The following is a 16,951-nucleotide window of genomic DNA, read 5'->3' as shown; positions in this document are numbered from 1 at the left end:
TATATTTTTTTTCTCCCAAAGTTGCGCTAGGTCTTATTTTCAGGGGATGTCATCTTTCCATGTGCTAGGTCTTATTTTCGGAGGATGTCTTATTTTCGGGGAAACACGGGTAGTGACCCAGAGCACATATTCATGCATATTTAAAGAAAATTAATTAGAGGGTGGTGAGCAGGGCAAGATTGGATGAGATGGGCCAGACACACCCTGGAGCCAACCTCCCGCAGTCTTTCCCTGGTGACTGTGGAGTGGGGTCCCTAAGCCTGGCCTGTAGGGAACAGGCCACAACCGGCTCTCTGAAATCGCCATGAGAACTCAAGAGTCCAAGAGGGCATTCTTCAAAGCTGCTATTTAGGGTGTGGAACACAAACTCAAGTGTGCCATAAACCAGATTCAGGGCCGATAGTGCCCCAGCAACAACATAACCTATGGTGGCAAAAGGTGGCCTCACAGCCCCATGAGGAATTGGGATGTCTCCTCTCTGGTTTCGGGGTACATCAGCCGAGAACCGCCACTGCCAAGTCACTGCAACTCGGCAGCTCCTGCATCAAGCATCTGTCCCCTAATGGTCAGTGCACATCATAGCAACCAGTCGGGACGTAGCATATTACCCTTTTACATGTATACATCACATAACAAGTTATTGTAAAAATTACCAAATATTTATTAAAATGTTTCTTACATGCCATTATATTGGCTGGGCCGCAAAAATATTCATTGTGGATAGCATGTGGCCCATGGGCTACAAGTCTGACACACTTTCTCTACAAGTTCAAGAAGACTGAAATCATATCAAGCTTCCCCTCATATCACAGTGCAACAAAATTAAAAATCAACTAGAGTAAAAACACCAAAAAAAATTCAAACACAGAGAGGCTAAATAACATGTTATTAAACAATGAATGGGTTGCCAACGAGATCAAGAAAGAATTCCTGGAAACAAATGAAAATAAACATACAACCCCAAATCTCTGGGATAAAGCAAAAGCAGTCCTGGGAGGGAAATTCACACTACAGCCATGCTCCCTCTTTGCCCCCCCAAAAAAATCAGCAATAACCTATTTAACCCTTAAAAAAAAAAAACTAGAAAGAGAACTAGAAAAGCACAAAGTAGATGGAAGGAAATAATAAAGGTTAGAGCAAAAATAACATAGACTAAAAAAAAGAAAAAGAAAATCAAGAGCTGATTCTTTGAAAGGATACACAAAATTGATAAATCATTAGCAAGGCTCATCAAGAAACAAAGAGAAAGGACCCAAATAAATAAAATCAGAAACAAAAGTGGAGAAGTAATCACTAACACCACATAAATACAAAGGATTTTAAGAAAATACTATGAACAACTATATGCCAACAAGCTGGACAATGTGGATGAAATAGACAAATTCTAGAAAAATAGTGTCCCAAAATTGAATCAGGAAGAATCAAAAAACCTGAATAGGCCAGTAACGACTGATGAAATAGAAGCAGTAATCAAAAAATTCCCACCAAAAAAAGCCCAGGTTCAGATGGCTTCATAGGGGAGTTTTACCAAACAGTCAAAGAACTAATACTTAAACTCCTCAAACTATTTCAGAAAATCCAAGAGGAAGGAACACTTCTAAACTCTTTTTATGAGGCATTATACTAAATCCAAAACCAAATAAAGACACTACAAGGAAAGAGAATTACAGACCAATATCTCTGATGAACATAGATGTGAAAATTCTCAACAAAACATTAGCAAATCACATCCAGCAATATATTAAAAAGATCATACACCATGATCAATTGGGATTATTATTCCAGGGATGCAAGTCTGGTACAATATTCGTAAATCAATAAACATGATACATTACATAAACAAATTGAAAGACAAAATTCACATGAACATATCAATAGGCTCAGAAAAAGGATTCGACAAAATCCATTTTTTATAAAAACTCTCAGCAAAATGGAAATAAAGGGAACTTATTTCAACATGATAATGGCCATATATGACAATCCTACAGCCAACATCATACTCAATGGGAAAATAACTAAAACCATTTCCCCTAAGAACAGGAACAATACAGGGAAGCCCACTTTCACCACTCCTGTTCAACACAGTATTGAAAGTTCTAGCCATAGTGATCTAACAGGAAGAAGAAATAAAAGGCACCCAAATTAGAAAAGAGGATGTAAAACTGTTATTACTCATAGATGATATGATATTGTACATAGAAAACCCCAAAGACTCCATAAAAAAACTAGACTTAATAAAGGAATTTGGCAATTATCAGGATATAAAATTAACACCCAGAAATCTGTGGCTTTTTATACACCAACTAAAGATCTGGTGCACAAAATTTGTGCGTGGGAGGGTGTGTACCTCAGCCCAGCCTGCATCATCTCCAATCTAGGACCCCTCGATGTCCGACTGCTGGTTTAGGCCCGAACCCGTAGTCAAATATCCCACTCAAAATCCGGGAGTGCTGGTTCCCAACCACTCGCCTGCCTGCCTGCCTGAATGCCCTTAACCACTTCTGCCTGCCAGGCTGAACACCCCCTAACTTCTGCCTTCCAGGCTGAACACCCCTATGCTCTCCTGCCGGCCTGATGGCCCACAACTGCCTTACCCTGCCATCACCTGCCTCCTTCGCCGGGACCAGCCTCCTCACCACACGGAGCCACAGACCCCAGGCCTCGCCCTGTGGAGTGGCCGCTGGGCCCCACCTCTGCTGTGCATGTGGCCATCTTGTGACAGCCATCTTGTGACAATCTGAGGGTGTGACACCACCTAGGCTATTATTAGTATAGATAATGAACTCACAGAATAAGAAACAAAAACAAAAACAAAACAAAAAAAACATCAATTTACTATTGCACCAAAAACATTAAGAGACCTAGAAATAAACTTAACTAAGGAGGTAAAAGACCTGTACTTGGAAAACTATAGTTGAAAAAAGAGATAAAGAGATAAACAAATGGAAGGATATATTTTGTTCATGGGTTAATAGAATCAACATCATTAAAATATCCATACTACCCAAAGCAATCTACAGAGTCAATGCAATCCCCATTAAGATACCAATGGAATATTTCACAGACTGAGAACAAATACTCTAAAAATGCATATAGAATAAAAAAATTTAAAAAAAAAAAAGACTTTGAATAGCCAAAGCAATCCTGAGAAAGAACGGAGTTGGAGGGATCACAATACCACATATCAAGCTATATTACAAAGTCACCATTCTCAAAACTGCCTGGTACTGGCACAAGAACAGACTATATTAATATATATATATGGATGGGAATGGCTGGGATTTGGGAGGTCAATTGGGGAAAACGGAGACATATGTAAAACTTTAGACAATAAAAATGAATAAACCACCCACATATTTAAAGAGAAAAAATAGAGCCAGAGGAAAAAAAATTTTAGAATAGAATTCTGTTATTTGCAGAATTTTAATATTTTCTACAACTTTTGTGATAGTATACTCCATTACAGGCCCAGTGCACAAATTCATGTATGGATGGGTTACTTGGCCTGTTTGATTATCAAGGCCTAATGGGGGGACGGCCAGGCAAAGAGAGGTTGGTCAGCCAGCCCCCATCCCCATTGGCTCCTATTGGAGGGCTGGCTGCCAAGGGGAGGGACCACAGGAGGCTGGCCAGCCAGCCCGCCCCCCCTCTATCGGGGGTGGGGAGGCTGGCCAGGAGGTTGGCCAGCTACAGGAGGTTGGCTGTGGGAGTGCAATTACCACCAGGAGGCAGCTTCTGCACTGAGCATCTGCCCCATAGTGTTCAGTGTGCATCATAGTGATGGTCAACTGGCCAATCAGTTGTTCCGGTTGTTTCAGTCGTTCATCAAAACAGTTGCTTAGACTTTTATATATATAGATTAGTACAGTTTTGGTAATATTATTACATTTAAAATCTTTTTTTCTTGAAATATTATTTATTACATATATTTTTAAAAATTTTCTTGAAATATTACTGTTTATTTCACATAACATATTTAAAATCATTTTTCTTAAAATATTAATGATTATTGCATGTAAAAAAAAAACTACTTGAAAAAATGACAGAAAATTTGATGAAGGAATTAAACACACACTTTCAGGAAGTGTACAATGTTCCAAACAAGATGAACCCAAAGAGGTCCACACCAAACATAATTACAATGGCTAAGGTTAAAGACATAAAAGCAGCAAGAAAAAAGCAGTTAAGTTGGCTATTAGGAAGTTGCCATAAGATTTCTCAATAGAAACTTTGCAAAGGCACTGGCACAAGAAATATTTAAACGATGGAAAGAACCTATAACCAAGATTACCTAGCAAAGCTATCATTTAAAATCAAAGGTCAGATAAAGAATTATGCAGACAAGAAAAAGCTAAAGGAGTTCATCACCACTAAAGGAGTTCATCACCACCAATTTTATGTATTACTAATACATAAAATGTTAAAGAGTCTTCTTTAAGAAAGAAAGAAAAATATAAGAAATGTGAACAATAAAATGGTAATAAATATATAGCTATCAATAATTGTATCTAAAAAATCAAAACAGCCAAAACCGGTTTGGCTCGGTGGATGGAGTGTCGGCCTGCGGACTGAAAGGCCCCAGGTTCAATTCTGGTCAAGAGCATGTACCTTGGTTGCGGGCACATCCCCAGTAGCAGGTGTGCAGGAGACAGCTGATCGATGTCTCTCTCATTGATGTTTCTAGCTCTCTATCCCTCTTTCTAACTCTCTGTGAAAAATCAAAATATATTTAAATATATATATATATACATTTTTTTAAAAAATCAAAATAAATGAACAAGCAAAACAGAAACAGATTCATAGATAGAGAACATTTTAATGATTGCCAGATTGGAGGGGAGTTGGATAAATGGTGAAGGAATCAAGAAGTACAAATTGTTACAGAATAGTCATGAGAATGTAAAGTACAGCATAGGGAATTCAGTCAATAATATTCTACTAACTGTATGAATAGTGTCAGATGGGTATGAGATTTATCAGGATGATCTCTTAGAAAGTTATATATTGTTTAATCACTGGGAATATACACCTGAAACTAATAATGTATGTCAACTATAAGTGAAAAATGAAAAATGATTGTAGAGGAGCAGTTTGCTAGAAAGAGCAGTATTTCTATTCCAAATTCTACAGCCAGCAAGCTTCCCATTCAAAGCCAAAGAGCTCTATAGAACTTTACCCTACCCAACTCTAGAATTCCAGTTATCCTCTGGTTTACCTTGCATACCAGAGAAGCGTTAGGGGCAATCAGGCAGCCCTTCAGGTGCTGGCTTCTATGGGCCACTGAAGTTTGGTGTAGATCTTGGAACACACTTCATGTTTAATCCAGGAAAATCCACATGAGTGCCTTGTTCATATCGACATTCGTTCATCTGTTACTTTTTGGCCTATTAAGTGGTTTAGTCTCTCTCTCTCTCTCCCTCACTCAAAGATAAGTTTTTTCATTTATTCTAGAGAGAAAGGCAGAGGGGTAGAGAGAGAAAAACATCGATATAAGAGAGATTCATCGATCACTGCCTCCTGCATGCATCCCAACCGGGCATGGAACATACAACCTGAATACATGCCCTGATTGGGAATTGAACCCGCGATCCTTTGGTGCATAGGAAACTGAGCCACATCAGCCAGGGCTAGTGTCCTTTTGATCCTCATTTTAGGTACCTCAGGGCATAAGGCAAGGCAATATTTTTAGATAGTAAATAGTAAAGTGAGGCTCTGACAATAAAGGACAGAGATCTGACAATAAAGATGGAACCACAGAGCTGAAGGCACATTTTTATAAACGCCCTGGGAAGAGCTCTCACAGAATTCACTTCCCTTGAACTCCTCCCTCATTCAGAATAGAGCAGAGAGGAAATAGTCTCCTGACCAAGAGTCCCACCAACAAACTACTCAACAATTCAAGACGATGCAAAATGCTACAGGGAAAGTGAATTTTCTGCCTCCTTCCAGCAATAAGCTGAAAAAGATACTGAAAAGTGTGAGAGGAACTGATACTGTTAGTGCCATAGACTTACCATAGTTGCCTAAACGTTGAATCATGTTTTGGGCTTTAAAGTATGACAAGTATGATATTGTCAATAGCTCTCTTGTGAAAGATACCAAACACTGCTTACTTAAAGTAAGCCCAACATGACACACATGGAGCAAAAATCTCTGGCCCTGTGTGATTAAAACACTTTTAAAGCGACTCAAGTCTTGCCTCTTATTATGTTTTTTTCCTTTTGGTTCTGTCCTTTTCTGAATAGGAATGGATTTGACCTTTGCATTAGTTTCATCTAGCCAGAAATGTGAAAGCAATTCATCTCCTATGGTAATGGTAATAAATATATATCTATCAATAATTGAATCTAAAATATCAAAATAATCAAAACCAGTTTGCTCGGTTGAGAAAATCTACCATTCCACAAAATTATTTAAATTTCACTCCTCTCAAGCAGCAGGGAGAAAAGTAAAAATCTTAATCACTAAGTATTGCTAACCAAAAACATACAGGCAACGACTGGATCCAAAACAAGGCAGCCATGGGCAGGCACCAGGATGTCAAAATCTAAACACAGATCCCTCCCTAATTAGTTGTCACAGGGCTATTGAGGTATGGAACTCTAGTAAGTGATGGTAGATTAAACCCCAACTTTGTCACCAGTTAGCTATGGAAACTCAAGCCCGTTTTTTAACCCTTAAGTTAAGGTTCAGTTTCCTCTCCTGTAAAATGGGTAGAACAATGTAAAAATTTAAATAGATAAAACTGCTTAGTAATTAGCAGAGTTCTTAGCCCAATGTTAACATGAAGAAAATTTTACTACCCCTGTCCATGACCTGTATAACCTGGGCAAGTGACTGTACCTCTCCAAGATTTAGTTTCCTTATCTGTAAAGTGAGGGTATAATTCTAAATTATGAGAGTAAAACAAAATTAGCGTGGAGGTCACGGAGCCTTCATCATGCTTCATCATGCTTCTCAGCACACCTGGACATTGTCCCTTTCTACACTGCTAACATGCAGTCAGTACATGCAGAGTCAGTGTCTCCACAAATCTTTGAAGTCAGTATGCCTAATAAATCTAAGTCTGAAATTAAAGACCACAAGTATGGTTTTGTCCATCAGGCTGGAAACATTAATGTGGGACTGACATTCAAGAAAAAGAACATTGAAGAGATACAGTTAAGTAGTTTGCAGATACCCAAAAAAAACAAGAACAGAAGTTAAAGTTAACACTACAACAGGTACTATGATTTTAAATTGTTATTTGCCTCTTCACCCTTTTAAAATGTACTTTTTCTGGTTATACCTAGGATTAGCCCTTGCGGCTTCAAGCTTCTCTGGATATGGGAAGTTCAAACACCATTTACAATGTAATTTCAATTCCATGTAAGAAAATCAACATGAGTGACTATGCTCATAATTGCATATATTCATCTAGTACTTTTTGGTTTATTAAGCATTTTAGCCTCATTTTGATCCTTAAGAATGTTAGGCACAGCTAAGCCACTCATCTGAAGAGATAAGGAAAAAAAGACTAAATAGCACATTGTAACACAGAGTTCCTTTAACTACAACTTTCTTTCAGTTTGGGTTGGTTTTTCTTTTAATTATGCTTTAAAATCTATCCTGTTTCATTTTCAGGACTTCATCCTACCTGCTAGCTCTCAGGATAAAATACCAACAAAACAAAACAAAAAAAATTCACATCCACTCCACTGGCATTTTTACAAGTCTTATCCATTCTCTACTTCCGCCTGCTTCCTCTCACCCAATAAATATATATGATGATGCTCTGACTCTGATGTTCTTAATAGGCTGGCTTCACTCATTCATTCAACAAATTATTAGTGTCTTCAAGATTTCAGGCAACTATGCTAGGCACATGGGTTATATATCCATGAACAAGACAAGAAAATGTTCTCATGGAATTTCCATGAGTAGAAACAGTAACTATTATATGTGAATATACTGATACAGTGTCTTAGAGATGACATGTAATAAAGAGGACAAAGACTGTACACTAGGATTGCTGATAGGGTGGCATGAGGGACATTAAATGGGATGATAAGGAAGCCCTCACTGAAAAGGTGAGACTTAAACCCAAATTGGAAACAGTGAGGATGTTAGCCAAGAGAATACACAGAGAAGAGCATTCCAGGCAGAGGGACAGAGCAAAAGCCCTGGAGCAAGAGTATGTCTGCTATGTTCCATGAACAGCACTAACGGAGGCCAGTGTGGCTGCAATAAGCTAGTGAGTGATTGAGGAAGGCAGGCAGATTACAAAGGGCCTTGGAGCCCAGTGTAAGGCCTCCATTGTAAAAGTACACTGTAAAGCTTTTACTTCATATGAAATAAGGAGTCACTGCAGTTTTTGAGCAGAGTGATGTGTTAAGTTTTAAAAAGGACCTCACCACAGCTGCTGTTAGGCTACTAAATCAGAAGAGCAGCAGGAAAGGTTTTAAGAAGTGTCAGATTCTGGATATATTTTGAAGGTAGAGAGTCATGCTTTCCTAGCAGACTGGATTTGGGATGAGAGCGATACTGGTTGCCAAGGATTACAGCTGATCTACAAACGATGAAGTTGCCATCAATCATTCTGAGGCCCGATATAATACTATGATACACGTTGTAAGTATCCTGATTTATTTGGTCTCATCAAATTTTAAACTCTATTTAGTCCACTCTTCTCTTTCTCCTCCCACAGAAATAATCTACTCAGGGAAGGCCAACAATCTACTGCAGATAGATGAAGTTCCTTCTCAGAAAGGATGGCAATGATAAGACAGCCTGCTCCAGAAGGCAACCTCAAACTAGTTAATGTTTGATGACTAGTCAAGTAAACAATGGAAAGTTTCCACTGGTCATTTGTTGGCTGTATGACCTTGGACACATCATTTCTCCCTTCTCTGCCTCATTTCTTTGTCTTAAAGTAAGGATAATATTACCCATAGGGTTATTCTGAGTACTAAACAAACAGATGTCAAGCAGTATCTCGCACAGACTAAACAATACATAAAGGTTGTAATTATTACTATCATTATAAGAAATAATACCTAAGGAACTGATGAGTCTAATATAAATTTCAAAAACATGAATACTAATAATCTAACACTAATATACACTGAGTTAAAGACATGGTAAGCTTCTTTCTGACAGAAGCCTAACTGCCTTAACTCAATCACTGAAATCCTAAGGAACAAATATTACCCATGTGTGTTTGAACAGGGAAAACATGGATACATTAGTTCATTTATCTGTGTTTTAAAAGAAACTAACCTGTTACAGAAGCCTCATGAACTTCTCTAAACCTTTCCATTCTAGTTGTCTGGATCATAAAAATGATGGCACCCAGTTGGCATGGCTCAGTGGTTGAGCAATTATCTATGAACCAGAAGGTCATGGTTCAATTCCCAGTCCGGGCACATGCCCCGAGTTTTGGGCTCGATCCCGGGGGGGGGGGGGGGGGGGGGGGGGGGCAGCGGGAGGGGCGGGCTGTGTTTGCAGGATACAGCTAATCAATGATTCTCTCTGATCATTGATGTTTCTATCTCTCTCTCCCTCTCCCTTCTTCTCTGAAATCAATAAAAATATATTTTATAAAAAAGAATGATGGTACTTGAGCACCTCAGCTTTTATTATATGCTGTACTTGTTATATACTGTACTAGAATCAAGAATTGAGATGTAACCTACATAATTTTATTAACTAACTAGAGGCCCAGTGCACGAAATTCGTTCCTGGGGGGGTAGGAGGGTGTCCCTCAGCCCAGCTTGCACCCTCTCCAATCCAGGGCTGCTGGTTCCCAACTGCTCGCCTGCCTGCCTTCCTGATTGCCCCTAACCACTTCTGCCTGCCAACCTGATCACCCTAACCACTCCTATGCCAGCCTAACTTATGTCTAACTGCTCCCCTGCCAGCCTGTTTGCCCCAGCTAGCCTGGTCACCCCTAACTGCCCTCCCTTGCAGGGCTGTTTGCCTCCAACTGCCCTCCCCAGCTGGCCATCTTGTGGTGGCCATCTTGTGTCCACATGGGGGAAGGATCTTTGACCACATAGGGGCAGCTATCTTGATCTTGTGTGTGTTGGAGTGATAGTCAATCGGCATATCACTCTTTTATTAGATAGGATAGAGGCCTGGTGCACGTGTTGGGGCCAGCTGGTTTGCCCTGAAGGGTGTCCCGGATCAGGGTGGGGCGGCCTGGGCAAAGGGCCTGTGGTGGTTTGCAGGCTAGCCACACCCCCTGGCAACCCAAGTGGAGGCCCTGGTATCTGGAATTTATTTACCTTCTATAATTGAAACTTTGTATCCTTGAGTGGATAGTGTGTGTGGAAAGCTTGGCTTCCTCCCTTGCCTGGGAAACCCAAGCCTCCCTTCTGGTAGCCATCTTGGTTAGGTTTATTTGCATACTCACTCTGATTGGCTGGTGGGCGTGGCTGGTGGGTATAGCAGAGTGATTGTTAATTTGCATATAACTCTTTTATTACATAGGCTGTTACCCTGGTAAATTTAACAAATAATTTATGTAGTTTTAAAATGTTTACTAATCATCTAACATTACTGCATGCACACACATATCTATAATAATAAAAGGGTAATATGCTAATTAGACTGGACATCATTCCAGATGTTCTTCCTGACAAAGCCAGGACTGGAGGGAAGCCAGCCAGGGTCCCGGGTGCCTGTGGGTGGCCCGAGGGAAGCCAGCCCGGTCCGGGGTGTCAGAGGGAAGATGTGCCTGTAGTCAGGGTAAAGATCTACTCTTGCACAAATTTTTGGGCATTGGGCCTCTAATACATATATATATATATATATATATATATATATATATATATATATATATATATATATATACACACACACACACACACACACACACACACAATGTATATACATGAAAATATATACACACACACTACATATACTGTATATGTAAATATATGTGTACACACATCCTCTTTAAGTTAAATCTGTTCTCTTGTCCAACCTCTAACACAGAATAAATTTCTATGGAAAGTGCCATTGAACAATGGCAGCAATTCTCAATCCTGGCTGCATCTTAGATTTACCTCGAGAGCTTTAACCATGATCAAAGGCCCAGTCCTATATTTCTGAGCTAACTGACAATAATGCTGAGAACTGCTGGATAGGTAAATCCCAGAGTATTACATGAGCTTGGGAAACAAAGAAAACACTGTTTAAATATTTCTGGGTTTAAAGTAGCATCATCGTATGAACCACAGCCTAAATTAGAAATCTTCTTAACCTGACCTAGTCTCTTAAACTATGCTAAAACCTACAAAACAAGAATGTGATCTTCCAAATGTTTTCTCAAAAGTGCGTGATGACCAAATTTAGATTTCTTTCATGTGCAAGAACACACAATACTATTCAATTTTTCTGGGGCAAAATCCTCCTAAGCCTTATTGCCAAATAGCTGGTTACAATTTCTGTGCATGCATGCATGTGTGCGTGTGTGTATAAGTTTAACAGTATACAGCCTGTGTGTGTGTGTGTGTGTGTGTGTGTGTGTGTGTGTGTGTGTGTGTTTCCCTACTATAGAAACTAACAGAATACAGCCTGGCTCTAAGAAATGTGAAACTTCCTTCTGTTTGTATTTTTAATCCATTATCCTCCTATATAATATGAAAACTGACCATCACGCCCTCACACAAGATGGCCAGCAGGGGAGGGCAGTTGGGGGCGACCAGGCTAGCAGGGGGAGAGCAGTTGGGGGTGATCAGGCTGGCAGGGGAGGGCGAACGATCAGGCTGGTGGGGGACAGGGGGACCAGTTGGGGGCAATTGGACCAGCAGGGGAGCAGTTAGGCATTGATCAGGCTGGCAGGGGAGTGGTTAGGGGGCCATGAGGCCAGCAGGCAGAAGCAGTTAGGGGCAATCAGGCAGGCAGGCAGGCAGGCAGGCAGGCAGGAGAGAGGCTGGGAGACAGCAATCCCATATTGTGAGAGGGCTATGCCTAAACCAGCAGTCAAATCGGGCCTAAACTGGCAGTCGGACATCCCCTGAGGGGTCCCAGATTAGAGAGGGTGCAGGTTGGGCTGAGGGACACATATACCCCCAGTGCACGAATTTCATGCACTGGGCCTCTAGTTTAAAACATAAAGCCTCACCCTGGCTGGTATGGCTCAGTTGGTCGTGGGATATCCCTTGCACCAAAAAATTGCTGGTTTGATTCCCCCCTCAGGGCACAAGGTAGGCTTGAGGGCTCCATCTTCAGTAGGAGGCTTGCAGGAGGCAGCCGATCCACCTTACACTCTCACACAGATATCTTCCTCCCCCTCTCTCTCTCTAAAAATCAATAAAAACACTTTTTAAATAATAAATTCTCTACCCAGTATTAGTTCACAGCATAAAGGAGAAATTATTGACATATGTTTTTGCCTGTCATATTAGCATAACTGGGATGGTGGGGGCTTGCCCTCAGGGGGATAGGAATAGCTGGGGGGAGGGGTCAATTGGGGGGAAATATATATATGTAAACCTTCAGACAATAAAAAAATGTAGTAAATAAATTAATAAAAATGTTTTTGCCTGCCAAGACAGTATAGGACTGGGTAATGGATTTCTTTATTAAACTCATTCACTCACTCATTTCTTTAAAACACAATACTTATTAACTCTTTATTATATACTAGACACTTCAGGTGTTTGTGACTATTCCAGTGATCAAAACATACTTCGTAACATCCTTTAGATGCCTTAAATTACATAAAGTATTCATGTAGTTCAAAAAAATCTAAAGAATAGGTTAAGATAATGGAAGTCCAAAATAATACTGGAAATGTCATATGGAACTTCTAATTTAATGAGCACCTATTATAAACAATACTAGAGGCCCACTGCACGGATTCGGCCTGCCCAGTGGGGATCATGCTGAAAATGGCAGTCCAACATCCCCCAAGGCGTCCCGGAGTGCGAGAGGGCACTCCCCAATCTTGCTGTCCATTGAGCATCTGCCACATGAAGGTCAGTGCATGTCATAGCTACCGGCCAGTGGCTTAGGCTTTTATATAGTATATAGATGTTGCAATGGTCTCTTTATATGTGGTACTCACTGAATACAGTTGCTGTCCTAAAGAAATCAAATCACTACTCAGAAGAATTTTTAAAAGGCCAAACATTCCTTTAATGGAGTTTAAATTTGGCTTTCCACACTAGAGGAAATACTCTATTCTAAAGTTGACAAGAATGAATGGCAGAGTTGAATCAATTTATTCATACAAGAATTTTTTTCAGATTAGTTCAACCACATCAACTGAGAGAATTTTAGTCAATAAAAAGAAAAATCAAGTTGTCATAAAAATATATTTAAAATTTTTTTAAGTTGAAAATTATGTAAACTCTAAGCATGATGCATAAATTGCCCGTCTGTAGATATTAAGCCAAGTAGCTTATTGATAAAATCGTATTAATGAAGATATCGATAAAAAACAACAGTAAAATAAATAAACTTTACTAGGTCAGTGATCAGTTTTTCAACTTCCTTTACAAACACTAGTCCAGAGCAAAAGTCACTCAGATCAATCAGGAATTCATAGAGCTGTAATTCAGCCCCAAGCAAAAACGGACAACTTTACCCAAAACTGTTTCCAAACCATTCTAACGATACTATAAAGAAATTTTTGTAAGCATTCAGGTGGAGTTAGACTCCAATCCCTCAACCGCCTCCGGGGGGAGGGCTAAAGGGGCCCCTTGGTTTTGTTTTTCGTTTTTAAAGGAAATGCTGGTGGGGGACAGCCAAGCGGGAAGTGGAGTCCATTAGTAAGTTTTCTGGGAGTTGACACAGGCCAACCCTAGTCTCCAATTCTAGGGGGACTAATCCCAAAAGGGTAGTCAATCCTCAGTTTGGCCAAAACCTGTCCACTCCGTTCACCTTTTAAAAAACCAACGGGCTCTGCCCGGTCGCCCAACAGCTCGGCCGAGGCCCGGCCCAGCCGCCCCGCCCGGCCGGCCGCCCCCGCCCCCGCCCGGCGCCAGGCCGCCCCGCCCGCGGCCCGAGGGCTCCGGGGCCGAGGCCCGCGGCCGCGCTCACCGTCGATGTTCTCCCGGTCGCTGATGTGCTGCAGGTTGCAGCCCGTGTCCTCGCGGCTCAGGTCGGCGTCGGGCCGGTAGGACTCCAGCCGGGAGTGCGCGTTCCTCCGGAGCTTGGGGCTGGACGACACGCAGCACGAGGTAGTGTTCCCCATCGTCGGCGGCCCGGCGCCCGCGGCGCCCGCCGGGCTCCCGGGGCCGGACGCGGAGCAGAGGCCCGCCCGCCACAGGGACGGACGGAAGCGCGGTCAGCAGCGGCGGCGGGGGCTCGCCATGGGCGGCGGGCGGGGCGGCGGTGGCGACCAGCGGCGGCGGCGGCTCCCGCGGCCTCCGCGCCGCCCGGGCCCGTCCGCGGCCGAGGAGCACCGGCTGCGCGACTGCGGCCGCCGCGCCGGCCTCACCCCGCCGCGGCCATGGCGGGCGCCGCGCAGGCCGCCTCCCGCGCCTCCCCTCGGCGCCCGGTCCCGGCGGCGGCCTCCGCGAGACGTTCGGACGCGAGCGGCGGAGAGAGCCCGCGGGGCGGCGGCGGGGGCGGCGGGGGCGGCGGTGCGGCGCGGCCGGCTCGGCGCGGAGGCGGCTCGGTGCGGGAGGATGCTCGGCGCCGCCCCGCCCCGCCCGGCGCCGCCCCTTCCCGCTGCCCTGGAAGCAGATCCGCCCCGAGCGGGTTCGGCCCGGTGACCCGGCGGCCGGCCCGATGTTCTTCCTCCGGACCGAGGCTGCGCTGAGCCCGGGGAACGGGTCGGGTCGGGGGCCTTTCTTCGTCTTCTTTGTTAAGCTTTCAGAGGAAGCTGCCCTTGGTGGCTCTCTCCTCTGCTCTGAGCTTTGCGGAGGACCTGATGGCGGCCCGGGCTGCTTCAGTGTGGAGTCGGCCGCACCGTGTGCCCGCGGACGAGGAGGTGCGGTGGTGACCCGCCCCTGGCTACCTGCGTGCAGCCCTGCGGCGCCGGCCGGGCGGTGGATGCCGCTGGAGGTAAAGGGGAGCGCCTGCAGGGGGCTGCCCGAACCCTCACCTCATGCCCCCGCCTGTTTTGGCAGAAATAACCTTCCCACTCACTTCCAAACACTCCGTGAGGAGGGACTAGGGGGAAAATATTTTCAACACGAGGAAACGTGGTGCAACGCTCTTAATTTTTAACATTAGGAAACAGGCACAGAAAGATGAAGTGAGGGGAACAAAAGTACGGGAATTAATATTTAGGTGGCATCAGCATCTGTATACATCGTGCCAGAGGCTTTATAAACACTAATTCATTTAATTCTTGATATTCAGCCTTTTTTTAAACCTGTTCTGCCCCTCTTGGTAATGTTTATACGTTTATTAGGCCATCTTTTTTAAAAGCTCCTTGAACCAACAATATTAATGTTAGAATAAGCGGCGGATGTCCTTGGAATATAAATGGCAGCAAAGTGCTGATGTTAACAAGATGACAAAGGAAGTGTAGAAGAGTTCTGAAGCCTAAAAGCAGTGGAGAGATAGCAACAAGGCAAAATAAAGCTCTTCAGTAAGGTAGTCTGACACTCTTGCCGCCCAGGAAAGATGAACTGGAATATAACCACAAGTCAGTGAGTGTGCACATACAGATTTTCAGGGCTACAATGTGGATAAGATGGCTGAAAATCAGTATATTTTGTATTCTGGATGCCATCAGCACCCAATTACTAAACCATATGTATATGGCATATTCACTTAGGCACATTAAATAATTTTTATTTAATCATAAAATTTGCAATTGATAAGGTTTGAAGGGCTTAAGAGGGTTGATCAGGTGGCACTGAGGAGTCAGATAGCATGTCTGTCTCAAGGTTTCTCTTCTTCGGGATCACTGGGCAGTGTTAAGTGGGAATAACATTTGAAGGCAGGGAAGACATGGGGGTGGGGGTTAGCCACAGACTCAAACCAAAAGGTGGGACAGCCCCTGATCTGCAGGAACTTTTCTGTTCCCACACCCCCTCCTCCCTCTTTTTGACAGTCCCACTGTATTTCCCTTAGAAATGCACCTGTTGGACTTTTTCAGATATATGACTTTTGGTCAGTGGTCCTGGGGAGGAAAGATAAGTGCTAAAGCCTTACCAGTGGTTTAGCTGAGTGCCAACCACCACACCATTACACACATACACTCATCAAACTCCTCCACGCAGACAGATACCTTTAAGAAAGGTGTCACTTGTTGAATAAGAAAAGTGTCACTTGGCACAATGCCTGCTAAAAGCCAGGCATTGTGCCAAGTATTTATGTATATATTTTTAATTGATTTCAGAGAAGGGAGAGGGAGATAGAAACATCAATGATGAGAGAAAATTACTGATCTGCTGCCTTCTGCATGCCCCACACTGGGAATCCCGCCCACAACCCAGGCATGTGCTGTGACGGGGAATCAATCAAGGGTGACCTCTTGGTTCATAGGTTGACACTCAACCACTGAACCACACCAGCTGGGCGCTAAGTATTTTTTACTTATAAGCCTATGCTGTTATCTCCCATTTTACAAATAAAGACGCTTTAGTTCCAAAAATTAAATCTGTCTAAGGTGAGACTACTGAGAAATGGCCTACCCGGAGGGTTCTGATTACAAAGTCCCCTCTCAGTTGCATCCAGCTGAGCCTCCTGCCCCCATCTCTAAGTATTACTGGACAGGACAGGAGCAGGAACAGATTAGAATAATGAGAGAAGAGATGTGCAGAAGCTTTGAGTGGAAAAGAGACTAGTGTTGCTTCTCTCCTTTTGCTGACTGGAGTTGCAAGTGATCTCTTAGGACTAGTTCTAGACTTGGAGAAGAGAGAATGGAGCTTGTTAATTTCTGTGGGCCCCATCCTTCTTACCAGCGTAAGTAGTGGGTCAACCAGGAGAAGCCTGATGCAGAAATTTAGTCGCACCTTCTCTGACATTGTATAACTTGTAAATGTAAATGTGGGGACACTTC

At 43.0% G+C, this 16,951-nt stretch overlaps 1 protein-coding gene across 2 annotated transcripts in view; it reads right to left on the bottom strand.

The window, feature by feature from the left end:
* The window catches only part of CCNY (cyclin Y), a 137,579-nt gene extending 123,170 nt beyond the window's left edge, over window positions 1–14,409 (bottom strand). For both annotated transcript variants that reach the window (XM_036454909.2, XM_036454912.2), the window contains exon 1: window positions 14,032–14,409. In XM_036454909.2, coding sequence (XP_036310802.1) covers window positions 14,032–14,185 — 154 coding nt within the window. In that variant the 5' untranslated portion in view covers window positions 14,186–14,409. The remainder of the gene's footprint in view (window positions 1–14,031) is intronic.
* Between the last annotated feature and the right edge of the window lie 2,542 nt (window positions 14,410–16,951).

Source organism: Pipistrellus kuhlii, unplaced genomic scaffold, assembly GCF_014108245.1.
Source record: "Pipistrellus kuhlii isolate mPipKuh1 unplaced genomic scaffold, mPipKuh1.p scaffold_m20_p_1, whole genome shotgun sequence".
NCBI classification, from domain to species: domain Eukaryota; kingdom Metazoa; phylum Chordata; class Mammalia; order Chiroptera; family Vespertilionidae; genus Pipistrellus; species Pipistrellus kuhlii.
Note: the sequence above shows the minus strand (reverse complement) of the source record. Positions and strands in the feature narration are given on the sequence as shown.